General features: G+C 39.1%; 1 protein-coding gene across 2 annotated transcripts in view; it reads left to right on the top strand.

Annotated features, from left to right (window-relative positions):
• The window catches only part of ANK3 (ankyrin 3), a gene marked incomplete at both ends in the record, with an annotated part of 196,456 nt that overhangs the window by 157,088 nt on the left and 16,212 nt on the right, over positions 1–23,156 (top strand). For both annotated transcript variants that reach the window (XM_080347592.1, XM_080347593.1), the window contains 11 exons: positions 528–735; positions 1,297–1,393; positions 2,591–2,819; positions 3,150–3,275; positions 4,014–4,136; positions 4,633–4,659; positions 6,400–6,481; positions 10,806–18,500; positions 19,133–19,207; positions 19,916–20,047; positions 21,076–21,219. In XM_080347592.1, coding sequence (XP_080203718.1) covers positions 528–735; positions 1,297–1,393; positions 2,591–2,819; positions 3,150–3,275; positions 4,014–4,136; positions 4,633–4,659; positions 6,400–6,481; positions 10,806–18,500; positions 19,133–19,207; positions 19,916–20,047; positions 21,076–21,219 — 8,938 coding nt within the window. The remainder of the gene's footprint in view (positions 1–527; positions 736–1,296; positions 1,394–2,590; positions 2,820–3,149; positions 3,276–4,013; positions 4,137–4,632; positions 4,660–6,399; positions 6,482–10,805; positions 18,501–19,132; positions 19,208–19,915; positions 20,048–21,075; positions 21,220–23,156) is intronic.

Genomic DNA, 23,156 nt, shown 5'->3' on the forward strand with positions numbered 1-23,156 from the left:
TATATTGTGCAGTTTGAATAATGCAGCAAGTCACAGGTCAGCCTGATTGAAACAGACTTTAAAGCTCAAAAAAAAAAAGGCAGCACAAATTTATGTTTGGAAGAGATGTGAGAATTGTTCAGTGTCTCCAAGACAGTGTCTACTCCTCACTTCTCAAGACCCTGCTAGCAAAATAGGCCTCTTTCTATGTTTTCAAATTGTATTTAATATCACTCATCACTATAAACTAAAAGCAAAATCAAGCATTATCTGAAAAACTCCCAGCAAATACTGCAGGCAACCTTCTGAGATTTATAGTTTTGTTCTACAAGTTAGCTATTAGGAAATTGTAAGTAGATTGTTGAGAAAAATAATAAGCATGAATTGTAGTAATAATCACCCTCAAGAGCTATAGGAGAAGTCTGCCTGGGGAAAAAAAAATATTCTACAGAAAATAGAAGGAAAATTGAATTATCTTTTGGAAAACAGTTCTGCATGTCTATAACCAATTTGTAGCTCTAGTTTAAATGCTTTCCCTGTATTGACAGGCTCAACCAGTTCCAGAGGAGATTGTCAAAAAAATCCTTGGAAACAAAGCAACTTTCAGTCCCATTGTCACTGTGGAGCCAAGAAGGAGAAAATTTCATAAGCCAATAACCATGACAATTCCTGTGCCACCTCCATCAGGAGAAGGTGTAACCAACGGGTATAAAGGAGACACAACTCCCAGCCTTCGGCTTCTATGTAGCATTACAGGTTAGAGAAAACCACATGCTCTTAGCAAAGGTTTACGTGACAGCAATGCCTCGGTGCTCGAGACTCTCATAACTGCCCAATTCGTGCTTTCCAGTGAGGGAATGTTGGTGTGCTCAGTCCAGTAGCGTTCAGATCAGCCCTCCTGAGCACAGCCAGCTGAGGTCACTTGAAAGGCTCCCAGTGATTCCCTGGGCTTTGAATCTCATTTCCTGCAATTGTAAAAGAACTTTGACAATAAATGTTAAATGTTATTTTATATTTAGCCAGTATGAAGAATTTCGTCCTTGGCCATTAAACAGGGTTGTCAGTAAAAGAAGTCTGCTGAAATCTGTCTTAGCTGATATAGAGGGGAGGTTTGCTATTGACTTGTAGGTATGTACCTTGCTTACATCAGCATTGTTTTCTGGTGAGTAACATGTGAAGTAATATATAACTTGTAGTTCAGCTGTTGAAGAACATGATTGTCTAGGTTCTCTTTTGATGTGTGAAGCAAAATAAGATAATGTAACCTGTGTACACTTGGTGTTTGAAAGAAAATCTCTGTGGTTTATATTTACATAGGCGGTACTTCACCCGCGCAGTGGGAGGATATCACGGGTACCACTCCACTGACATTTTCAAATGACTGTGTCTCATTCACAACCAATGTTTCGGCCAGGTATGGTAACAGAGTTTGCCAAATGAACCTAGGGAGTAGTTTCCTTTGATTAACAGAGAGGATAGTTCTGGGGTTGTTTTTTGGCTTTCTGTAAACCTGTTGCAAGATTGACGAAGCAGTAATGGACCAGGTGCTTCTTTGTCACTATGTATCAGCATCCCACACATCCAGGATTGCACACGAAGCTTCGTCCTGGCCTTTTCTGGGGCGGTGATGTCTCCTGGAGCTGTGCTGCCACACAGGGTTCGTTTTTCTGCAAACAGCAACAAAAAGGGAAAGCTCTAAATGATCATTCAATTAAAAAACTGAGGGGATTCATAAAAAACATTTGTTTTAAAAATTAAAAGATATTCAGTTTCTGGCTGCGGGCTTTTTAGTTGAAAATTATGTAAAATTAATCACACAAAAATATCACTTGCCGAAAAGTCATGGCTTGAAATGAATTTTGATGGACTTAATAGACTTACATGCTGATTAACGGCATTCAACAGGATCTGTACAAATCATGCATCCTAGCAGAGAAAAGTCATGGTATGTCAGGTAAAATGTTTATCATTCGGTACATAACTCTTGCACTTATAAAAAGCTTTATAAAGAAAGAGAATTGCTGCAAGAAACAAATAGATCAGAACCAAAATATTGTGGAAAAGACTTGTACAAACTACAAATTAAAATATTTATAACTTGTTTCAAAATTGTCATCAAACTTGTGATCTTAAGATGGGAAAATAACGGTATAACATCCGTCTCTTTGGGAAACTTCACTGTGGACATTGTTGGTTTCAGCCTTTATGGGAGATGTGATTTTACTGTATGTATGTGTTAAAAAGGAGGTTGTTTTAACAAATCAAATGTACAGTGAAGCATCAGCACATTACAATATACATGCTGTGTGGTCACAAGAAAAACAGTTTCCCTACTTTGTCTTTAAATGAGGCTTAAAATAGAGAGTTTTGTGAGATACCAGTGTGAGAAGGGGCAAATAAGTATATCAGCATTTCACTGCTGTGTATTTTCATCTTTGAATTGTTAAAACTCCAATGAAAATAGAAGGAAAATTACAGCTTTGGGAAGTCTACAAGGACAGTACACATACAAAAGGGCCACAAACCACAGGACATGGTTTCTCTTTAAAGGATTAAGCGATGTTAGAGCATAATGAAAAGTTGATTAATGGTTTACTTTTTCCCCACTCAGATTTTGGCTCGCAGACTGCCATCAGGTACTAGAGACTGTTGGTCTGGCAACACAGCTTTATAGGGAATTAATATGCGTTCCTTATATGGCAAAGTTTGTGATATTTGCCAAAATGAATGATCCCGTGGAATCCAATTTGCGTTGCTTCTGCATGACTGATGACAAAGTGGACAAAACTTTGGAGCAACAAGAGAACTTTGAAGAAGTAGCAAGAAGCAAAGACATTGAGGTATATTTCTTACTCACAGCTGCCTTCCTCTTTGTAAATGGACCGTGTGTTTTCTGAGCGGCAGCAGGTCCTGCAAAAGTTGGTATAAGCCCAGTTAAATGAAGGTTCATTCCAGAAAAGCCACTTGTGTAGCTCACAGTTTCCCAAACTGCCTGCACTTATAATACCTTGCTGTAATGCATGGTGATTTTCTGAGTTGTTGTTGAATTTAATCTGGGTGGGGCCTTGTGCTAAACTCGAGATCTGTGATGGGGGAAATAATGATATATTTACGTGCATGAATCTACTATGAAAAGAAGTTTTATTGACTTTTATTTATTGTCTTGATAGGTTCTGGAAGGAAAACCTATTTACGTTGATTGTTACGGAAATCTGGCCCCTTTGACAAAAGGAGGACAGCAACTTGTTTTTAATTTCTATGCTTTCAAAGAAAATAGACTGCCATTCTCTATCAAGGTAAAAGCAAAACAAGCCAAATTATTCTGCTCATATTTTTTCCCTCAGTGATAACACTTTTTGAGTCCAACAGGACTAACTTGTCCTGAGGATGTGACTGTCATTGTTTAATATATGAATAACACGGAGAGGGTGCTTTGCATCAAACCCCCAAAGAGCTGCTGGTAGAACTGGAACCAGAATATCCATGATATGGATTCATAGGCTTTTGTTAAAACCATATCTCAAGTTAGACCTCTAGAATAGTACCAGTAGATCACTATTCCATAGGGACAAAGGAGATGCATTCAATAACATACTATACAGCAGAACAGCCTCCAAAAAAGTGTGTGCAGACTGTTTATACCAAAATTACCATGAATGGGTGCTCACCTCCCTTAACCTTATCACAGCTGCCATGCCTTTTGATGAGCACAAATGCAAAACACAGTAGAAAAAAATGAAGGTGAGCAGAAAATGTCTCTCAGCAATATCCCAGTATGAAACAGCCTGGTTGGACTCACTCAACATCTTGTCTGGTGTGAATTTACCATCAGAGAGCTTCAGGCTGATCGAACTCTTTCATGGTAGTGCCTTTTTTCATTCAGCACTTCAGGCTGAACTCCAGCTCAGTAACATTTGTCTTTAGCCATTAGAATAGTTTCTTGTGGAAAGAGACTCTGAGAAACACTCCACAAACCTCCTCTAGGTCTCTAAATTACTACATATTACCACACTGTACTAAAATTTCTTTTCTAGGTAAGAGACACCAGCCAGGAAGCTTGTGGTCGATTATCGTTTTTGAAGGAACCAAAGACTACTAAAGGACTGCCACAAACAGCTGTTTGCAACTTGAATATCACTCTGCCAGCACACAAAAAGGTATTTGTTAGGAAACGTAAACACTTTTCTTAGGGTTGGTTTGGTTTTATTTTTGCTCCTTAAGTTTTTGTCTTTTTTTAATTTTTTTTTTTCTGTTAGTGATAAAGAAACTCTGTGAAATGCCACTAATGAGAATGCTTTGGAATATGATGAAGGCTTTTTAAATTTATGTTTTATTTGTTTCCCATATGTAGAACGCTTTTAAAGTCTCTTGTTACTGTGGTGTCAAGTACCTATAATTTTTCTGATTCTGTTTACAGCTCATGCTTTAGCCTGCAAGTCATAGATTTATGCTTTCAGTAATGTCACGTGTTGATTTGCATTGGGTGTAAGATTTTATTTTCTTTCTTTTGTGTTGACATTTTGGATTTGCTTTGCCTTATAAATCAGCTTGCATTTTGTGCTCCCAATTTGGTCCTTTTCATATCCTGATATTCTTTTCCCTGCTGTCCATTATAATATTCCTTGTCTCTGCAATGCATCTTGGGACCAAAAGGAAACAGAGTCAGATCAAGATGATGAGGTAATATAAACACTGTCTTCTGTTTTCATTTCCTTCAGATTTAGTGCAGAAAAGTAATATGCTTTAGGAAAAAACAAACAACTATTTTTAACTATGGCATTGAAATGATATCTACAAAATAACAGTATCCTCCATATCTAACAATCTGTTTCAAAACAGTAGAAGTGCACCAATGTGGAAAAAACATGATTATATATTATAAAATTAACCAAAGCATTGAATAATAGCAGTCTGAAGTTTAACTCAGTTTCTTGTGAAAAATAACTTATTATAAAATTCAGACCAAGTCAAGTTTTTGCAAAATCAAGAAGAGTTTAGTGGATATGATTTTTACCTATTAGAGTAATACACCCAAGGCTTTGGTAACTTGTATTTCTGAGAAGGAAAGAAGTATTGCTGAGGCCACAGTGGTGGTCTGTAATATTTTATTCCTGAAACTAAACTGGATTCTTCTGAAAAAGCAAAATAGCCAAGAACTATTTCTAAATGTCATGTACAAATCTCTTTTCAAATAAACCCCAGATACTTGCAGCTTAAAAACTCACTGTTTGCTAGAAACTGCCTCATTAGATTGTAAGGAAATTGAGTGGGTTTTACTCATTAGAGGTAGTAATAAATGAGATCACCCTATAAAGAAACTACGTAGATGTATCTCTTTTACATAGTAGCCAAGTTTTCTTCTCTTCCTGGTGGCAAATAAATAGCAGTAGCCACCTGCTGATTAAAATAATGAAAAAACTCAAACCAGAACACTCCTTACATGTTAAAAAATAATAATAGCAACCACATCACTTTATCTCCACAGGAGTTGTATCCAGTGAGCTATTATATACACATAACAATAGTTTTCTTTCTAAACAAACCATATTTTTAGCCACATAATCCACCGAGCTGATCTCTGAGGGACTTTTGATATTTAAGACATCCCACTAGCAGCTACGCCACTGAACACAGCAGCTGATGATGCAATTTATTAGTTAATAGTAGTCTGCTTTCTAATCTGCATCTTTGCATTTTGTGCCTATTAAAAAAATCCCCTCCCATGCCTTTTTTGTCCTTAATGTATTCACTTTAAAGCCAGTGTATATTGTGGTGTATGTGCTTCCAGGATGAATTAATTTGGGGAAAAATATTTGACCGGTCCAGATTGTACTCTTATGAATGTTTTATGTCTGTATCTGTAGTCTTTTGTGTTGATCTCCTGTTTCTAGTCGAAGGTGGTTTATTTTACAGGGAATGAATAATATCACACCATTTCTAGTAGCGTGAAGCAGTTTATCTAATGATAATGGGATAGTATAGTATTGAGATACTTAAAAGCAGGTTCATGAGCTGCATCTGCTATCTAAGCTCTTCTACCTCAGAAGCAGAGGTGGTGTGAGCAGGAATGAAATTGTGGGGTAATCTCTTAGGGTTGCAGTCCCTTCCTTGCTTGCTCCAGAAGGGTTGTTGTCCGCAGCAGGTTCCTGCCACCTCCAGCAGCCACGCTCCCTGCTCCACAGTGCCTGACACCCATTCCATGGCAGACAGGGATGGAGATCCAGCTCTGTCCATTCCCTGACTTCTTGCCCAAATTTGGCTTCAGCATGCCTTCCTGATGCCAAACGCAGGCATCCTTTCTCCTTTGGGGGGGATGTGTACTGCAAAATGAGGCCTATCATGCTGAGGTTTGATGAATGTTCTGTTCAAATGGGGAACTACGATGCTAAAGACACTATACAGTTTTATGTTTTCTTGCAGACGGAGAAAGCTGACCGGCGCCAGAACTTTGTCTCCCTTGCTTTACGTAAGCGCTACAGCTATCTGACTGAGCCTGGAATGAGTGAGTTGCTCTTACCAAAGTACTAAACCATATATACGTGATTTTTCATAAGAAGAGACATTTTTTCTATAAACGTTGTATTTGGTGTCACTCTGGGGAAAAAAAAAAGAAAAGAAAAGAAAAGAAAAAAGATTTAAAAACCCACCTGTCTAAAACAGAACTCCTGGATGGACTGTGAACTCTTGTGTTGTGAGAGCTTGAAGAGTCCTGACTGGCAAATGACATGTGTTAAGTAAAAATATAATAGTTTTAAAATACGCCATGTAGCTTCAGAGTCGTGGGATTGCAAATTGCTTTCAAATAGAGCCTGTTCCTCTTCCCTTTGAAAGAATAGAGAGAGCTGCTGTAGAAGGAAATGTTATGCAAAAGTTCGCAAGGCTGGAGAATGCCGTTCAGATAAGCGCTTAAATGTTTTAGATGCTTAGCCAAAATGAACTCTCTCATATTTTATATTTTCCCTCTTCTTTCTTCTCCCCTGTCCTTTTTTCTCTGTTCCCTGCAGATGCTTTTTATTCCCTGGCACCACACATTGCTTCTTCTTAAACTTATGTTCCCCTTGACCAGACCTGTGGCATTCCTTTCCTTCCCTGTTAAATTCAATAATGTATTTGGCTTAGCTCTTCTTCCCTCACCTCTCCTGAGGTTGACTGCTATTGTTCCCCATTCCCAGGCTTTTTCTTGCCATTTTTTTTACCTTATGACTTCTCAGTTGCTACCCTGCAATAGACCCTTTGATATAATTCCATAAAATCCATAGACAGACTTCATCGGGTCTTGGGAGTTCCCACTGGATGGCTGCTGTTTAATTATCCTATAAGATCTGTGGCTTCTTTGGATCAGATTTGCTCCAGAATATATTACACTTCTCAGGCCTGGAAGAAGACTTCAAGCATATAACATCTGAAGAAGCTATCAGATCTGCTGAGACATCTTGATGGACTGTTAAGGTATTGTCAAAGGCTTGATGGGAACTGAGAGGGAAAAGGAAGTTGCTTGAAAGTAGTTTGTGTATGTTGCTTACAATTAGTTTTTCAGGCTTCACCTAAAAAAAAGAAAGAAAAAAAAAATAGTAGCCATATTTATTCACCAAAGGTCCATCAAGACTCATTTTCAAAAAGCTAGAAGGGAAAAAAAACTTAAACCCACTTGAGCTGTACTCAAAAAAGAGATGGGTTAATGCAGTAGAAGCTCCTGACAATTCTTTAACTATCCTATCCCTTTTGGCAGGGTTACTACTTAAGGCTGTGAGCTACCCAAAAAAGGGTATGCAAAAATGATTGTGTTTGCCAGGAAAGGCTGTAGACTGGGGTTTGGCCATCAGCCTGAGCACCACCTCCTATGCACACGTAGCATGTAGTCAGCAACTGCCAGTACCCACCTGCACCATGCTGGTGAAGGAATGACATGCTCTCAGAGGTGCAGCTCCTCCAGAGAGCACAGACTACCCAGCATGGAGCCAGGGCTGCTGCTGTGGCTGCTTCACACCGCAGGGTGTTTGCTCCAGTGATTGGATCTGAGTGAGGAACCTCTACCTGCATCCAGTGAATTTAATGACGCAGCTCCTGCAGCTTTGGTAGCAGCGGATGTTGTTCTTTTTACTCACACAAACTCCTTCGTGCACGTGCACATGTACAGGTTTTTTTTTCCCCTGCAGCCCTGCCAGTGCTGGTGCAGGAGAGGGAGGCAGATGGGATATTTTCCAGCCTCCCTGTCCCTCCTCCTGCTCAGGGATAGGGACCAAAGGGCCCTGTTGCTCTTCCCAGCAGTGATGTCCCCACTGATGGGGAGTGCTGCTGTGGGCTGAAGCTGCTCAGTCCTGGCTGTTTCATTGCAGCTGAAGAGGACAAGACTGAGCTTTAGGCTTCACTCAGCACTTTCAGTTACCTCTGCAGGCAAGGAAGTGTAGTTCTGTGCACAGAAGGTAATAACTAACAACAGTTTTCTGCTAAAATCTTGGATGAAGAATGATGGAAACCATTAAGGCCAAGAGTATCCAGTAGCCAAAAAGGGCTGTTATTTAAAACCACTCTTTAAAATATTATCCCATTCTAAAGTCTTGGATGGTTGTGGGGATTTCTTTGTTATTTCAAAGTAGTAAAATTGCCCAGTTCCCTGCTGTTTGAATTATGTCATAATTGCACACACTGGTAAATTACTCAGTTTTCTTTGTACCAGTTCTTCTTCTCAGCTGCAATAAAGAGCACAGAAAAAAGCACCTTAAATGTGTCTGAATCTGTGATTTAACAGGAGAAAGAGCAGTTAAGAGGGGAGCCTGTTGGTCTGATTGCCTCCCTAGCCAGTGGTGATAGAGGGGCTCATCACAGCACAGTGTGGTCCTTCTAAAGACATTTCCAGGCACAAACTGCTGAATGAGTTGTTTTGCTGCTAGTGCTTTTCAGAATGATTTTGGGGTTTGTTTCTTGAACTTGGGACTGTATGAACTTTTGGTGAATCTTAGCAGATGCTGCTAATATATCTTCACAATAAATTCTAGCTCATTTAATGAAGTACACTGTGTTTTCTTTGAGGGGATAAAAGAAGTATGTTTGCACTTTAAAATAAAATTGCAAGGAAAAATGGAAGTTTCTTGACATAGGCTGTGCCAGTCAGGCCTAGTATTCAAGCTCTCTTCAACCTAAATGTTCTCATATGGCAATATCACCAGCCATCCACATCGACTTCTGGCTTTGATTGGCTTCTATAGGACTAGCACATGTCTCCCTGCAGGATATGGACCTGTGGTACACTGAATATTCACTATTCTATAAGAGTGCATGTGCTTTAACTGTTTAGTGTTAGCCTTGCTGAGCTTCTTTCACTGTAAGGTACCATCTGTCTATAAGACAGATCAAGCAGGTTTGACAAATTATTAGTGTAACTTCAGAGAAAGGTGTGTTGAAATAAGTTGTTTGGATATTTTAGCTCTATTTCTAACCCTAAAGAAAAAAAAAAAAAACCCTCTAAGTTCCTTCCAATGTCAACTCTGAATGTTATTGCTCTATCAGAGGATATGTATGCTAATAATGGGGTTCCCAGAAACACTGTCTTCTGGCATGAGTACCTCCTGTGATGCAAAACGCGGTGGATGATGATTTTGTTGAAATGCCTATGAATAACCTGAATGTTCTGGGGAATGATAACAATTAACAGGTTTGTACTTGCCAGGAAGTTTTTGCATAATATATTGTTCTTTGACTGTTTTTCTAATGTTACCTTTTGAGAAATGTAAGGTTGAACAGGTCTGTCTTTGAGCTGATACAAGAAATCTCCTCAAAAGGTACCAAGACACTACATCTTGTAGAAAAAGTGTACTCTTCTTTTAATGGCCTCTTGTGAAATGATTTTGTAAGGTTTATATATTTGTGCTAAATACAAGTTATTAATCTGTGTGCTCGTTTTGACATGATATATTGTGCATGAATAAAAATTGATTCAGTTGCTTTGCTTGCTCACGTTTATCATATATCATATTTTCTGTATTTCATGTATGACATATGCTTCTTAAAATCATTTCATGTAAAGTTTTGCTTTAGTTTTTATGAAACAAAAGGAATATCGCATGAGAAAAAAATGCAAAAGTTCCTTTCTTTTCTTTATTTTAATTATTTTTTAAATATTGACTCAGAAAAGCTCTTGCTCTTATTGGCTTTGTGAGTGTGAAGCATATCCGAATTGTGCATGGGAGATAGAGATTTTAGTTTATTCCAGTTGCTTCACAGTTTGCACATCAATTGCCTGTCACTTAAAGGAATTTTGGATTGTGCATGAAATAGTTCTGAGTGACTTAAAAAAAATAGGTATATAATGTCATTTTACACAAGTTTATATTTTGCATAGGTTCAATATCTGAACAGAACAACAACAGCAGAAATTATTAAAAGGAAAATTCTAATAGTTGCACAAAGCAGAGACATACCTAAACAGGCAAAATAGAACTGATACAAATATTTCAGAAGTAGCACATCAGAAAGTCAATAGGAAGTAAGAGAAGAAGTTTTGATGTGATTTTATTTTTACCTTATGGGTTCCTTCTTTGTGTTTTCTGTTCTTCATTGTTTGCAGATTTGTTTGCTGTGTGCTTTCTGTCTTTCATTTCATGTTGCTTTTTGGTTTGGACCAGTCATCAGTGTATGGCTCATTCCTATTTTTTTCTTTCCTTTTTAAATCTTCTTTTGCCTCCTTCATCCTAACTCATGCAAACAATTATACTTGCTTTTTGTAATATTACAACGTTTACTGACCAATTTTCTTCTCTGGTCTCTCTGTTTTTCAACCATTTTTGTTGATTTTATGTTTGATTTTAATTTAACATTTTAAGAAACAGTTGAACGGAGTGCGGGAGCAACAAGATCCCTACCTGCTACTTACTCTTACAAGCCATTCTTTTCACCACGGCCCTATCAGTCATGGACAACAGCTCCAATTACTGTGCCTGGGCAAGCCAAATCAGGCTTCACTTCCTTATCAAGCTCTTCCTCTAACACTCCTACAGCTTCCCCATTAAAATCAATATGGTCTGTTTCTTCTACTTCTCCAATCAAATCCACATTAGGAGCTTCTACCACATCTTCAGTTAAATCTGTTAGTGATGTAGCATCTCCAATTAGATCATTTCGGACAATCTCTTCACCAATAAAAACTGTGGTATCACAGCCTCCCTACAATATGCAGGTTACTTCAGGCTCTTTCGTCAGAGCTCCCGCAGTCACAGAAGCTGCTGGTCTAAAAGGGCTGGCATCCACCACCACATTCCCCTCTCGGACATCTCCAGTGACTACAGCAGGGTCTCTCTTGGAGAGATCGTCCATAACCATGACGCCTCCAGCATCTCCCAAATCCAACATTAACATGTACTCTTCAAGTTTACCACTTAAATCGGTCATCACATCAGCACCTTCACTTCTATCGTCCCCTCTAAAGTCAGTGGTGTCACCTGCTAAGTCAGCAGTTGATGCTGCTGTTTCATCCTCTAAAGTCATGATGGCCTCGTCTCTCTCGTCGCCAGCAAAACATGTAGCTGGGCACACAGATGTACCGTTGCTTAATGGATCTGTGTCACCTCTCAAATACCCACCTTCTGCCAACTTACTAAATGGATCCAAAGCTGCAGCTGTTCTTCAAGACAAGATCACTGCAGCTGCACACTCTGCAAGTTGTGCTGCTAGCACAGTTGCTGACACGGCTGAGAGAGTGTTTTCAACAGCTACAACAAAGTCATTTTCTCCACTCAGGTCATTTGTGTCTTCAGCACCCTCAGCTTTCCAGTCAATAAGAACTCCTCCCGCAGGTGCTTTGTACACAGCCCTTGGGTCAATATCTGCAACTACCTCATCAGTAACTTCATCAACAATAACAGTGCCAGTATATTCTGTAGTCAATGTTTTGTCCGAACCAGCATTAAAGAAGCTCCCAGAGTCGTCTTCACTCACAAAATCAGCTGCTGCATTACTGTCACCTATTAAAACATTGACCACAGAGGCACGCACACAGCCTCCCTTTAATCGAACTTCATCTCCAGTAAAATCATCCTTGTTTTTAGCACCCTCTGCTCTCAAATTGTCCACACCTTCTTCTTTATCCTCCAGTCAGGAGATACTGAAAGATGTTGCTGAAATGAAAGAGGACCTAATAAGAATGACTGCAATATTGCAGACAGATGTCGCAGAGGACAAACCGTTCCAAACTGAGATACCGAAAGAGGGTAGAATTGATGATGAAGAGCCCTTTAAAATTGTTGAGAAAGTAAAAGAGGACTTAGTAAAAGTTAGTGAGATTCTGAAAAAAGATGTGTGTTTAGAAAGTAAAGGGTCGGCTAAAGTATCCAAAAGTGATCAAGGACACCTGTCTGAGGATGACTGGGTAGAGTTCAGTACAGAGGAGATTGATGAAGCGAGACAGCAAGCTTTGACAAGCCCTCCTATATCTGTTCCAGAAAAGGTCCAAATTAAAACCAAAACCGTGTCGGAAAAGGATTATAACTTGTCAAAAGTTATCGATTACTTAGCAAATGATATCGGTAGCAGTTCATTAACAAACATAAAGTACAAGTTTGAAGAGGGGAAAAAAGAAGGTGAAGAGAGACAAAAGCGCATTTTAAAACCAGCTATTGCTTTGCAGGAACATAAACTTAAAATGCCTCCAGCCTCCATGAGGCCATCAACATCAGAAAAGGAGTTGTGTAAAATTGCAGATTCCTTTTTTGGAACAGATACTATTTTAGAGTCTCCAGATGACTTTTCTCAACATGATCAAGATAAAAGTCCCTTATCTGACAGTGGCTTTGAAACAAGAAGCGAAAAGACACCTTCTGCCCCTCAAAGCGCTGAAAGCACAGGGCCAAAACCACTTTTCCATGATGTACCCATCCCTCCCGTCATTACAGAAACAAGAACTGAAGTAGTTCACGTTATCCGCAGCTACGAACCGTCATCCGAAGAAATTCCAGAGCAGAAAGCAGAGGAGCTCCCGGCCTCAAAACCTGCCCCTATGGAGCTGGAGCAAAAACCAGCTGGATCTATTAAAGAGAAGGTTAAAGCTTTTCAAATGAAAGCAAGCAGCAGTGAAGAAGATGACCACAAGTGTGTGCTTAGTAAGGGTGTCCGAGTAAAAGAAGAAACTCATATCACTACGACAACTAGGATGGTTTATCATAAACCTCCATGCACTGAAAGCACATCTGAAAGAATTGAGGAAACAATGTCTGTTCATGACATAATGAAAGCCTTTCAGTCTGGACGTGACCCTTCCAAAGAACTGGCAGGTCTGTTTGAACACAAATCATCACTAACATCCGATGTTAGCAAGTCTACTGAAACTTCACCACAACATGCAGAGAAGGACAGCAAAATGAAACCCAAACTGGAGCGAATAATAGAGGTCCATATTGAAAAAGGTAATCAGGCTGAACCTACTGAAGTCATTATTAGAGAAACAAAAAAGCATCCAGAAAAAGAAATGTATGTATATCAGAAAGACTTGCCTCGGGGAGATACTAACTTAAAAGAGTTGGAAAAACATGATGCTTTTCCTTGTTCAGACGAACAAGGTCAGCAAGAAGAAGAAGAGCTCACGGCTGAAGAGTCACTTCCTTCCTATCTGGAATCCTCTAGAGTTAACACTCCTGTGTCCCAGGAAGAAGACAGTCGCCCTAGTTCTGCTCAACTCATGTCTGATGACTCTTACAAAACACTGAAGCTTTTGAGTCAGCACTCAATAGAATACCATGATGATGAGTTGTCAGAACTAAGAGGGGAGTCTTACAGGTTTGCTGAGAAAATGCTTCTTTCAGAAAAGCTAGATGTGTCTCATTCTGATACTGAGGAGTCAGTTACTGACCATGCTCTACCCCTTAGTGCAGAGTTACAGGGGTCCGATAAGCGATGCAGAGAAAAAGTAGCTACTGCCCCCAAAAAAGAGATTCTCTCCAAAATCTATAAAGATGTATCTGAAAATGGTGTGGGTAAAATGTCTAAAGATGATAATTATGATAAAGTGACAGTGTTACACTACACTGGAGATGTTAGCAGTCCAAAACATGCCATGTGGATGCGCTTTACTGAGGACAGATTAGACAGAGGTAGAGAAAAGTTGATATATGAAGACAGGGTGGACAGGACTGTTAAAGAGGCAGAAGAAAAACTGACTGAAGTATCACAGTTTTTTCGGGATAAAACAGAGAAGTTGAATGATGAGCTACAGTCTCCAGAGAAAAAACAGCATAAGAAAAATGGCAAAGAAATACATTCTAGCCAGAGCTCTGCCAGCAGCAGCCCTGAGAAAGTTCTGCTCCCTGAGTTGCCATCATCTGGTGATGAATGGAGTAAGATGAAGCAGTACGCACGTGATGGGAAATGCTTTCCCAAGGTGGATGAAAGAAAAGCGTCCAGTTTGCCCAGCAGTCCTGAAAAAAGGATATTTGTGCAACCTGCAGAGGACTCTAAACAAACTATGGAACACAAAGCAAGTGCTCAGCAGACTGGAGTACCTGAGATTGCTCAGGCTGGATTTCAGCTGAAGCAATCAAAGCTCAGTTCCATCAGGCTTAAATTTGAACAAAGTATAAGTCCAAGGAGTAAGGATGTAACTCAAGAAGAAAAAAAGCTGGATGGTCAGTCCAAAATTCCAGTAAAGAAATTGCAAGAAAGCAAGTTACCAGTGTATCAGTTTTATTCCAGAGAGAAACATGCAAAGCAAGTAGAGCTCATTGATGGGAGTATAGCTTTACAGAAAGAGGTGAAAATACATGAAGATTTTGTTCCAGGTAAAGGGAAAGCTACTGAAGACTTCCATGCTTCAGACACTCAAAACCAAAGAACTGAGATGAGTAAAGGCGTTCCAGAACACTTTACAGAACCACAAGTAAAAGACCTGGCATATGGCTCAGACTCAACAACAAAGGGACACTGGGACAAAAAAATCTATAGGACATGGGAAAGTCCTGGAACTTCTAACCATAAAACACAAAAAGAAAAGCTTTCACATGTGCTGGTTCCAGATACAGTAAAAGAAAACCACGTTGATCATGCTGAAGCTAAAACTGACAAAAAAAGTGAATTTATCACTGTGACAGAGCACAAACTGGCAGCAAATGGAATTCATTCAGAAGAAGTGAAGGAACTGACTGTAAAATCTCCCTCAAAAAGGGTTTTATACAGAGAATTTGTTGTCAGGGAGGGGGAACGTAATGGTGAAGTGGCTGATAAAATATCCAAAAGGAAAGAAGAAATTGCTGTGTCCCATATTCCAGTCAGAATTGCTGAGGAGAAGAAAGCCATGCTTGATGGTGTCTATGAACTTTCAGCTAAAGTATCCCAATCAGCTGTGATTAAGCAGAAAGTTGAGAGGCAGATTGATTATGTGGAAGATGAAAAAAGAAACCATTCAGAAATCAAAAAAGTTAGCAAGCAGCAGAGCTCAATAGGTCTAAGTCCAACAGGAGTTGAGGAAACTGAAATATCCCCTAGCAAATCACCAGACTCTTTAGAATGTAGTCCAGGAAAGGAATTTCCTTCGAGTGATTTAGTTGACCCTGGTGCCATTGATTACTTGGATAAAATTGCACCACTAGTAAGCACTGAGGGAGTAAAAGAAATCAAGACCTTACCTGTTTATGTCAGTTTTGTTCAAGTAGGAAAGCAATACGAGAAAGAGGTGCAACAAGGAAATATTAAAAAAATTGTCAGTCAGGAGAGTAAGACAGTGCAAGAGACGAGGGGGACATTTTACACAGCTAGACAGCAAAAACAACCTCCTTCTCCACAAGGTAGTCCAGAAGATGACACACTAGAACAAGTGTCCTTTATAGATAGCTCTGGTAAAAGCCCTTTAACACCAGAAACACCGAGTTCAGAGGAAGTGAGTTATGAGTTTACATCTAAAACACCTGACTCACTAATAGCTTATATCCCAGGCAAACCCAGTCCTATACCTGAGGTATCTGAGGAGTCAGAGGAGGAAGCAGAGGCTAAGTCAACATCTGTAAAACAGGCAGAAGTTGAGGAACCACAGATTGACAAAGCATTGCCTAATCATATAAATAAGGACTCTAACAAAAGACCCAAAGGTAACCGAGTTGCCTACATTGAATTCCCTCCTCCTCCACCACTGGATGCAGATCAAGGCGAGTCAGAAAAGAAGCCTCATTATTCCACTGAGGGTGAAATGGAGATGACAGAAGTGAACTTGCAAGACGAACATGACAAATGCCAACTTGCTGAACCTGTCATAAGAGTACAGCCACCGTCTCCTGTGCCACCGGGAGCAGATGTCAGTGACTCCAGTGATGACGAGTCTCTCTATCAGCCTCTTCCACTTAAAAAGTATACATTCAAACTGAAAGAACTGGAAGATGACCAGAAAGAAACCTCAAAACAGAAAGCCCCTGAAAAGATTGAGAAACAGAAAGAGTTAGGACATCCCGCTTCTGGGAAGCCTAATGAGTTTGACATTGGGCTTGATTCACCCCAGAATGATGTAGTGCAAAATGGGAATAACAATGACCAGTCTGTCACAGAGTGTTCCATAGCAACCACTGCAGAATTCTCCCATGATACTGATGCAACAGAGATTGACTCTCTTGACGGTTATGATTTGCAAGATGAAGATGATGGTTTAACTGAGAGTGATTCTAAACTTGCAGGTCCAGCAGTTGAAACCAAAAAGGATGTATGGACTACAGAAGGCATTCTAAAGCAAACTGATCGCAGCTTTAGCCAGAGTAAGCTTGAAGTCATTGAGGAGGAAGGCAAGGTAGGCCCTGAAGAAGACAAGGCAGCTTCAAAGGGTCCAGCTTCTGAAAAAGCCAGAGATAAGAGCGAACAAAAGTCAGGGGCACAGTTTTTCAGTTTGGAAGGCAGACACCCTGACAGGACTGTATTTCCTGATTCGTATTTCAGTTACAAAGTAGATGAAGAATTTGCAACACCTTTCAAAACAGTGGCCACCAAGAGTCTAGATTTTGATCCGTGGTCCACTAACCGAGGTGACGATGAAGTGTTTGAGACTAAATCAAGGGATGATGAGGCTAAGCCATTTGGTCTGGCAGTGGAAGACAGATCTCAAGCAACAACACCTGACACAACTCCAGCCAGAACTCCAACAGATGAAAGTACGCCAACTAGCGAGCCCAACCCCTTCCCATTTCATGAAGGGAAGATGTTTGAGATGACTCGCAGTGGTGCAATTGACATGAGCAAGAGGGATTTTGTTGAAGAAAGACTCCAATTTTTTCAGATTGGTGAGCATACTTCTGAAGGGAAGTCAGGGGACAAGGGGGAAGGGGATAAAAGTACAGTCACTGCCATCACACAGCCACAGGCAGGGGACAACACTGTAGAAACAAACCTAGAGAGACCAGTAGAAACAACAGCAGTTGAACATAAGCCCATCATCCAGGCCAGTGGAGATTGCATGGAACAAACCCTTGGTAGTAACTCACTGGAAAAATCATCGGCAGCGGTAAATGCTTCTAAAGTTGATCCCAAATTGCGCACACCAATTAAAATGGGAATTTCTGCTTCCACCATGACTCTGAAGAAAGATGGCCCTGGAGAAGTGACAGATAAGATAGAAGCTGTGATGCCAAATGGTCAGGGATTAGAAAATGAAACTGTATCAGTGACTGAGAGTTCAGCTTCTAGCCAGACAAGCTGTAGGCAAACAGAAAACAGTGATTTTCCAAAAGATAATTTTAATAACAACAACAATTTGGATTCATCTGCTGTCCCTACAGATGATGTTACCTGTAATGTAGAGCTAAAAGAACATTTGGAACCAAAATGTTCCCTCCAGAAAATTAATCAAGTGAAAAGCACTTCAGGAAAAGGTACAGGGACAACACAAGGACACAGAGTAAGAGATAAGCAAAAACCACACGGAGAGCAGCAAAAGTCAACAGAGTCGGTAGGGGCTAGAGGAAAATCAAAGCTTCCCGTAAAGGCCAGCTCAGTAAAAGAAGGCTTTTCACAAAATAATCTCCAAAGTAATACAGGGAGCAAAGTGAGAGGGGCTAGTAAGCCTGACAAAGCAAAACAAAAGAATTCTTCTCCCTGTCTAGAAGCAAGGTCTAGAATTCCTGTAAAAAATACACATAGGAGTAATCTAGCTAGAAGAACTCCAACCCTGCCAAGACAAGAGCAGGTAGAGAAAGAAAAACCAAAACAGCCTCCTTCTAAATTACCAGTCAAGGTAAGATCTACCTCCGTCACCATGACAACAGTTAAAGTAAGGAAAAATCAGCTTAGGGAGGTATGTAAACATTCAATTGAATATTTTAAGGGAATTAGTGGTGAGACTTTAAAGCTTGTGGATCGTCTATCTGATGAAGAGAAAAAGATGCAGTCAGAGGTCTCTGATGATGAAGAAGACAGTACATCAAGGAACACATCCATATCAGAAGCTACTCAAGTTTACCAGCCTTCCATTACATCGAAGTCTACTAGAGACATGAAAACAGAGGCAGCATCTATAAAATCAAAGAGTGAAAAGGCCGACAGTGAGAGGAGGAGGAGTAAGAGGACTGGTGAGAATGAAGGCAGTCAGGTTTCTGGAGCTCTCATGGCTCACCTCGTGGAGATCAAGCCTAGTTTGTAAAACTTTCAACTTGTTGATCCTAGTGCATGAACTGTTGTGATTGCCTGTGGAGTGACTTAACTGTAGTTTTCATTCTGTCATTGTCATCTGTATGTGCTGTCTTATACTCTTCTTTCTTCCTTTAAACAAATCCTGTACTGTAGAAAGCTAGTGAAGCATGCCGAAGATATTCATGTAACTCAAATTTGATGTAACTCAGAAATTGAAAAATTTCTTTTGTGACAGCAAATTTATTCTGTCAAAGTAGAGAAAATAGATGTTAATCTGGTCTTGGTGGCTTCCACCAGTAATTGAACAACTTATGTACAGTCTAACAGCTAGATTGTCAGCATGTTTGGTTTCATTACACGACATCATGTAGTTTGACATTTGGCTTCACACAGGTCAAAGTATAAAAGCTGTGAAAAAAAATTGCTTTGTAGGTTATTAGGACACACAACCATTCCAGTAAATGATATAAGCACCGGCAACTTAGTCAAAGCTATTACTTATAATAAACTATTGTCCGGTATTGTGGTTTTTTGTGCAAATCCTTTTTAATCGAGAAATTGTAAATCACAGGTCCACAGAGTCCATGTGAACGGACAGATATAAGGATGGCAATTGTAGCCGATCACCTAGGACTTAGCTGGACAGGTAAGCTTTTCTGCTTTAATATTGAAATTAGTCTGTCACTGTTACATTTTTAGGTAGTCTTTTACCAAAAGCCACAGTAAAGCCACATTAGACTCTCCTGAATTAACAGTGAGCCCAGCCTTCCAAAATATGCAACATATTGCTAAGCAAAGGTGCCTGATAGGAAATATCTGAGAGGAGTTATCCTGTGGTTTTACAATAAATCAAATACAAACTCATAGCAAAAATAGCTAAAATGGTTCTCAAGAGGTTCCCCCAAGGAGCTGAGAGGATCCATCTGCTCTCTGGACAGCAGCTTCCCCAAAGCCAGGGAGGTTGCAGGAGGGTCATTGCCTGACTGTGTGAAGGAGTAAGAGTCACCAGAAAAAAACAGGTTTTCAAAATTAGCAGTGATGGGGTAGTCTCTACGGAGCTGTTCTTCACCATGTTTAAGAGGCTTACTGGGTATAAATATGATAATAGCTTGCAGAGATGGAATTAAAATTCAAAATTATGTCTGTCTTAAGAAATTAAAGTATGACCGTAGAATGCCATGTTCATCGTTACCTGTAAAGTTACCCATTTGTGTCGGGTAGTTTTGTTGCTATCTGTGTGATCTAAGAAAGGTGATATTTTTAAGCCTAGCAGGATGACTGAGAAATTTGTGCTTTGTTTGCTGGTTTTGTTGTTGTTTTCTTTTCTTGCTTTTTTGTTTGTTTGTTTTTATAGAACTGGCAAGAGAATTGAATTTTTCTGTGGATGAAATAAATCAAATCCGAGTAGAAAACCCAAATTCTCTCATTGCTCAAAGCTTCATGTTATTAAAAAAATGGGTTACCAGAGATGGGAAAAATGCTACAAGTAAGTTCAAGTAGTTACTTTTGTTGTTTAGAAGTTATAGCCCATTTAATCTGTTGCCTGCTCTAAACAGCTTGAATTGAAGAAAACATTACTTATGTCTATTGCAAACCACTGATGGGGAAAAAAAAATGTTTGTTACATTTTTACCAGAAATCAGAAATATGTTGTGTTTATTCAGGATATATGCAGAAGGAAATAATCTGTTGTCCACATCCATAATTGATGCTACAAGTAATTAACTTAAATTCCGGTAAGGAAAATATTAGGGAAAACTTTTGAATAGCAAGGAATATGAAAAAGGGAAATAAGCTGCCTGGCAAAGTTAGATAGTGTCAGAGTATTGCGGGTCTAAAGTCTAAACCTCCTTCTGTGAGGAGTGATGGAGACACCGATTCTGTGCTGATTCTGCTGGTTTTATCTGCGCACTTCACTTGAATTGTTCAAATTGAGAGAGAGGTTTTGATTTTTGCGTTAGGTCAATGGTGATCGTTAACATTCTCTAATCCATTCACTCCTACACAGTATTTGAGTTTACTTTGATCTCTTTCATCATTAAAGTCATTTCTAGTATTACTGTATTCTCACAGCAAGATTACTCTAAATGAGATTTCACGATGTACTGTATGAATAACCTTACGTGTGTTATTACCTGCATGGCTACCTATTCTGTTGTTCTTCAAAACAGAATGGTTTTATGCTCCAGAATCCTTTTATGCTCCAGTAAAAGGATATTTTGTTTCAGTAGTAAGTAAATATGTTTTTTAAGAAACTTCTGATCTTATTGTCTGTGCCTTTTGTGTTGTAATATAAATATACTTGGTGAGGCAGGGAAGACTCTAAAAAGATATATATCTTGAATAAGTAGGGAGCGGAATGGCCACTAGACAAATGATGGTGTTTGCTAGAACCAAAGGTATTGGGACAGAAACACATGCAATTTATAATTAATGCAATGTGTAACTGAGAAAGATGATTACATAGTTCTGCAATGCTGAACTTTTTTCTGACATGTCTTATTTGTTTTTCAGCTGATGCCTTAACTTCTGTATTGACAAAAATCAATCGAATAGATATCGTGACCCTGTTGGAAGGACCAATATTTGATTATGGAAATATTTCAGGCACCAGAAGTTTTGCAGATGAAAATAACGTTTTTCATGATCCCATTGATGGTAATTGAATTCCATGGTCATATTCAGTTCAGTGACACATCCAGTAGTATAATAATGTTGTATAAACTAGACTTTAAAAGAGACAGTAAGTTCTATAGAAGTAATTATTTTTAATGTGGAGGCCTTTTTCTCTCTTAAAGCATTTTCATGGTACAATATGTGGGTTGCAAAGAATAAGCCCAGGATCCCAGAAACCAATGCCTGAGTAACCTTGTTCCCACCAGCCTCAGTCTCAGTTGACAAGACCTGAATGTTTTACTCCTGCAATCGTTGTGCTTGGAGGCTTTCCCATGTGTTTTTTCTTTTTAATGTACTTGGTATTGCACACTTTCTAAATTACCTAGAAATATAAATATTGTTTGGTTTCCTGTCTAGTTAAGCAACAGTAAGAATTCTTTGGGAAAAAAAAAAAAAAGAGAGAGGAGGAGAAAAAGTGCTTACTAATTGCATAGAGTAAATTAACATGCGACTTACTGCCAAGCCCCTTCGAGACAAGTGAATGTCAATTGCTTTATGATTTTCAATTGCAGCACTTCTGCAATAGTAGTAGACAAGCAAGAAAATGTTTTATTAGTGCATGAGAGAAAATCTTTTGCATCCTACTACTGGTAAAATTGTGTAATAATTTTCACATGGAAGCTGTACCAACTGAAAACAGAATTGTGCAGGTTAATTTTGAGCCAAATTAAAAGGATAAATGAAGTTCTACTTGGAAAACAGAATTGCCATAGGTATACTTATTATTTATCAGGATGTTGAAGATGCTAAACCTTGTTTTTTCTTCTTTTAAATGTTACTTAACAGGTACTGGGTTGCTACATTCTTTATTTTGATTTTTTTGTCACATATATTATAAATAGCTCCTTAAGTAAGATTTTTCTTTTGTAAGTAACGTTTTCTTTGCTTTTTGTAATTCATTCAAGTATGTATTGGGCTTTCTCTGTATTCTAGTAAGACTTTTTTTTCTTCAGAGCATATAAGCTCAGTGTACCTCCATTATTGAGCAGCATTGCTGGTCATTGTATCATTGCATTACAGAAGTAACTTTCTGTCGACATTTTAAGAAAGTTGCTCTTGAAATGTTGATTGCACCTTTTAATAGTAGCATCAATGTTTTATGATAAAAATGCTTCTCTGCAGTTCCTTTCTGTCTCTCCTCCTCTCTGAACCTTCCTCAAGCTTCTTTTCCTCACCAAGACCAGACCACCTTTGCCTTTCTCTCAGCTGATTCAGGAAAGAAAAAACCCAGACCCTGCTAATGCAGCACCCTTTGCAGGCAGCGCAATGCCCAATAAACCCCACAGCATGTATTCTTTCCTTTCATAGGTTACCCAACCTGCTATTAGCTGGAAAGCGAGCTTCAGATTTTGTTGTCATGTTTATGTTTATATTCAGTTTAATCATTTTGTATGTTTTTTCCCACGTTTTCATCATTTTTTCTTTTCTCTCTCTATTTGATCAGTGTATCTGATTGTACCCATGTCACCAAGATCGCATCACTCTCCAAGATCACCAAGATCTCCTTACTCACCACAGTCCTCTCACCTGAATAGCTTAACTGTACCTGAAATATTCATATAGTTCTCCCTTGTTGTGTTTATGTCCTCTTATCCCTTTGTTAACTTCCTTTTTTAGTTTTTTATCCTGCTATGTATTTAGATCAACTATTCTTCATTATCCTCATTAGGATCCATTTCTGTTTCTCATTCTTTAACTATTCAATTCCCATGGCTCTGTGGTTAAACTGAAGATATTTATTAGTAGCATTGTATTGCTGGTATTGTATTTTTTTAATGAAAGTATCTTTAAAATGTGGACCTGTTTTAGAACTAATACATAATGACAAAAAAGTGGCTGTCCAATTTTATGATCTACTTCTGTCTTGAAAATCTATGTATTAAACTTCCAAATTTAAAAACATAAAAACTGGGAAAGAA

The sequence above is a fragment of the Nesoenas mayeri genome (assembly GCF_963082525.1).
Source record: "Nesoenas mayeri genome assembly, chromosome: 7".
NCBI lineage: Eukaryota > Metazoa > Chordata > Aves > Columbiformes > Columbidae > Nesoenas > Nesoenas mayeri.